Source organism: Cucurbita moschata, unplaced genomic scaffold (genome assembly GCF_002738365.1).
Source record: "Cucurbita moschata cultivar Rifu unplaced genomic scaffold, Cmos_1.0 Cmo_Scf00011, whole genome shotgun sequence".
In the NCBI taxonomy this organism is placed as follows: Eukaryota; Viridiplantae; Streptophyta; class Magnoliopsida; order Cucurbitales; family Cucurbitaceae; genus Cucurbita; species Cucurbita moschata.
The window spans coordinates 2,950,920-2,955,581 of record NW_019268527.1 but is presented as its reverse complement, the minus strand read 5'-3'; the positions used below and the strand labels follow the sequence as shown (position 1 = coordinate 2,955,581).

Genomic DNA, 4,662 nt, shown 5'->3' with positions numbered 1-4,662 from the left:
CCCCCCCCCCCCCCCCCCCAATGAAATATTGTCATGCATAGTTCTCCTTGCAGATTTTAATAAAAAGGAAACATATTTGAGTGGAATGCAAACAAAGAGTTATAAGTCTAAGGATTAAAAAAGAAATCTCACCAAAATGTCAAAATATACAGCATTGTCTTGGTCAGAATTCCGCCCTTCTTCCATTACATTGTTTGTCGGAAGTTTAGAGGATGCAGCAGCACGCAGCAGAAAAGCAAGCATATTTTCTCCAAGATGTTGAAGAGATCCTGGTTTTAGAAGCTCAAACTTGTCATTCTGCAGAATGAATATACAGAGTAATCGAGTTAACATTGATATTGATATTATACAAACATTTCCATGCAGATCCATTTGCTCACTCTTTTTCCAGATCACTTCGATAATTCTTTTTCTTACTCGGCATGATGTACGGGCATTACCTTAATTGCTTAATCAAATTTATAATCTACACAGAGATTATCAAGTATCTACACTCTCCAACTTCAGTCATTAATTTTCCCTCATTTTTTTCATTTACATTAAAAAAAAATGGATTGTTGATGGCATAACTTATCAGCACAAATAGTATTAGAACTAAACTCTGACTACTGGGTAAATAAATCAAAAGCAAATGCCCCAATCATATTTGAGTGGCGCAGAAACAATTACCACGACAGAAAACATTTTAGCTGGAGATGTAAAGGTGCAAGCCATCATATGGTACTACACAAATACTTATGACACAAACGATAATAGTTGCATCTCTAAATTTCCAGCTTCTCTAAGTTGACCGTGAAAGGATGATCAAGTTTTGATAACTGTTGTTTCTCTAAATCAATTAAATGAAAAATTATCAAAACTTTATCAATATGCAAAATGCTACTTGCGGAGAGTTCCTCAAAAGATTAAGAATCCATTCGTCATTGAATATAAAACCTCGTGTGAAAAGCCAAAAATAAACTTTTAGATTAAGTCTCCAAAGAAAGAAGTTAATAATATAGAACCTTTGTGTGATAAACTGCAGTCTTATCAGTAAACGCAAAGTCAAGTCCTGACAGACCAGCAAATTCTGTGTAAACTTGGAAATCTGTTCCAGATTTAATGGCTCCAGAAGTAAAAAGATCCTACAAGATTGAAGTCACTCCTCATTTATAACTATAGCAATTTCCGAGTAAAAAAAATGATCAAGAGGGGGGAATTACAAACCTGAGACACTATTTGGGCAGACGGATATTTTGCAACTGATGCAAAAGTCTCGACAGCCCATGGATGAGAACCAGTCTATCGGATAAATAATTTTGAGTGAATTATAACAGGAAGCAAACAGTTATACATAAATTGTCACCTCGGTGACATGGTATTTATAACATAATGATTTACAGTCAAGACCTGAAATATTCCAGACTTCCCTCCAAGACCAATAGCTTCCAAATCAACAGCCAGGCGAATGGTGTTATTCCAGGGATGCTGCATTTTAAATTCTACATCAGTTCTACTACCTGGATCCCAATTTCTTACCGTTACTATGTGGTGCACCTCATTTTAGTTTACTACAGGAGCAATGATGAAAGTACATGAGTTCTCACATTTTTCTCATGTACATATATACAGATGGACAAAGAAATCAGCATACAATTATGGATTAACATTAATTCCTATTCAGTTTTCTTCAAACACCCTTAAAACAAAATAAAGAATTTCGATTTCCTTCTTATGCTATAATATTAGAGGAAACCTTATATCACAGATAATAATTGCAAAAGGAAGTACTAGAAACGCAATCCAAGTGAAGGTTAAGCTTGAAAACTGGAGAAGAAAATCATGCATGAAAGTAATTCCAACCTGACTCATAAAGCTATGAGCACCACTGAGACCCTCCTCCTCGCCAGTATTAAATAAAAATATCACACCACTTTTGAATCCATGAGCCCACTGAGAAATACCTCGGGCAAGCTCTAACATAACAGCAATACAAGAGCTACAATCCCCTGCTCCTTCCCTAAAACAAGCATAGCACATTATTTTCAAGGATTGCATGGACAGAATATAATAGTGATAAGAACTGATTGATGAGAACATACGTCGAGAAAACGGTGTCAATGTGAGAAGACACTAGAATTGTATTTTCTTCAGCTTCATCAGCATACTTCGGCAACACCCTTAATAGAACATGATATAGATCTGAATAGACAAGTGTTTTCCCCCTAAACAGACCACGGGATAAACGATTTGCTCCAGATTTTGCATGAAATTTTTCTACTTCAACATCAACTTCCCAGTGAGCTGTTTTCTTTATTTTTTCTGCTTCTTTCAACACATACTGAGAAAAATTGCATGATTTTAAGTATCTACGTATGCTGGAAGAAAAGGACATAGACTGATGCAACTGCTTTTAGCTCAATTTCATTGAAATGGCTTCTTCTTTATTTTTCTCCGTTTTGTGGGTGTGGGGGGTCAAATAGATGGTTTTACTTGAAGAGCACGATGTTAAAATAGGCATTGGCTAGAGAAGTCAACTCTAAAATTGAATTCTTTGGAAAAGGGAACAACAAAAGCATTGGCCTTAAAAAGTGATCAATCTGCAACTTTAAAAATGTGTTACGTACAGTCAAACCCGATAACTCTATTAGTTGAGACATTATACCCTCAACCAAAAAGTCAAAGGTTCAAATTCTCACTCTCTTTGGTTGAATTCAAAATAATTGCTACACATAATTGAAATCGAGAATTTGAACTACTAGCAAGAAATAATGCTCTATACTCATATTAACTAAAGAGATGCTAATTCAAAAATCATGTGGCATGTATTCCCTATGTATTAAAATCCAAGTTAGACTAGCTATCAGTTCTAAAACTCCATGCTTGCTTAGTTCTACAAAGCCGAACTTGAACTATACATTTTTTTTCTCTTTTCTTTACTTCAATCTCATTGGATAAAAGGCTAACCTACTAATTATTAGACAATCAATATAAATTGGGTATACTTGCAAAATACAATTCATGTATTTGACGTGCTAACAAATTAGACACTGTTATCTATCCTTTTAGACAGAGTACATTTGTGATCACATCAAACATGGGTATGTATCATACGAAAGAGTAAGTTGAACAACAAGGCAAAACGGAGGTTGGACAAACTAAAATCAACCCAGAAAAAGGATTAACCTCCAGTGCAATATCGAGTGCATCGGAACCAACAGGATGAGGACCCAGTGAAGTTAACGCCTTGACATGCTTCAAAGCCTCAGTCTCCGAGAAACCTCTTTTGCCAGCCTGCTCAGCACTAAGTGGGATAGGCAATTTTTCAAACTGTTGTTGATAAATGGTCCGGAAGCTATAGATGGTCAACAGAAGCAAGGACGTCCATACATATGGTGACCTCTTTGTCCTTCTTACCACTGATATGGTTTGAGGAACACTGTCATCAACTTTAGGAACATTTTCTTCTGGCTTGTTCAATGGTTTACGCGATGCAGACGAACTTCCAGTCCGTCCCATTATTAGTTGACAAATAAGAGTCTAAACAACTGGACATAAACAAAGAGAAGGGAAGTCAGTACAATACCTCCACAATTTGACTTGTTAAGAATAATCCTAATTAACTCTATCCCGAATACAGTAAGCACAAAACCTTTCTAAAAAACTGCTTCCGTCGTTCTTCAGCTTCGAGTTACATCTCAACAAAACATAGTCAAACCCAAATTTCCAATCTAATCTATGATTTTCTTCAGCAAACAAGTAGGCACGACCAAAATATATGCAATCAAACTCGCATCAAGTAATCCAGATCAAGACGATTCAATAAATTGCAAGATTCAGTGTGAAACAAAACAAAAAAAAAACTTTACGGGAACAAATTCTCAGCTCAACCGATTCCGTATGGCAACAAAATGTTCTAAAGCAAAACAAAAGATCCGAGTCTTGAGCTAAAAATAACAACTGGATAATAAACGAAGCTCATACAGCAACCTACAACGGCAACAGGCTCATCAAGTAGAAAGTAATTGACAAAATGATTGAAGAAGATGATGTAGGAAGAAAAAGAATACCATATTCGAATTGGAAATTGATAATTTCGAGAAGAAAACGGGATGAACTGATCGCTTATTACCTCGGGTGGAGACCGATGATACGCACGGTGCAGATCGTTCGCAGAGAGTCCACTGTCACTATGGCTCACATCACATCGCTCTGGGATGGCGAGTCGTATGGGACAGGTAAATTTTTCCACATTACTGTAAATTACCCTGAATTTAATTATGTACTTTCTGTTTGTTTCTTTTTAAAAAAAAATTAATTATTTATTTAGTACTTCTTGTTTTAGGATATGCATTTTTTCAAACAAAATTTATTGATATATATATATATATATATATATATATATATTGAATTAATTCATTAATTAAACATAGCTATAGGGTTTTTTTTTATAATTAAAATAATAGTTCAATAAATTATAATATATATTTTTGACATCCACGACATTAGATATTAGGAATTTTAAAAAATACAATTAAAAAATAAATAAAGAATTGAATGCTACCTTAATTAATATTTATCTTGTTTCAATAATTGTATTTTTTAAATATCAATTTAGATTTTGTTCACTTTAATCCTTATATTTTAAAACATGTGGGTTTTTTTTTTTTTTTTTTTTTGCAA

The 4,662-nt window shown here is 34.4% G+C and overlaps 1 protein-coding gene across 10 annotated transcripts in view; it reads right to left on the bottom strand.

The window, feature by feature from the left end:
* LOC111449833 (endoplasmic reticulum metallopeptidase 1) overlaps nucleotides 1–4,662 on the bottom strand; it is a 27,409-nt gene that overhangs the window by 9,165 nt on the left and 13,582 nt on the right. For 2 of the 10 annotated variants that reach the window (XM_023089900.1, XM_023089896.1), the window contains 7 exons: nucleotides 3,166–3,527; nucleotides 2,082–2,320; nucleotides 1,843–1,999; nucleotides 1,390–1,467; nucleotides 1,207–1,281; nucleotides 1,005–1,124; nucleotides 133–297 (listed from right to left, as the gene is read on the bottom strand). In XM_023089900.1, coding sequence (XP_022945668.1) covers nucleotides 133–297; nucleotides 1,005–1,124; nucleotides 1,207–1,281; nucleotides 1,390–1,467; nucleotides 1,843–1,999; nucleotides 2,082–2,320; nucleotides 3,166–3,498 — 1,167 coding nt within the window. In that variant the 5' untranslated portion in view covers nucleotides 3,499–3,527. The other 8 variants (XM_023089897.1, XM_023089890.1, XM_023089892.1 and 5 more) reach the window with 8 other exon arrangements.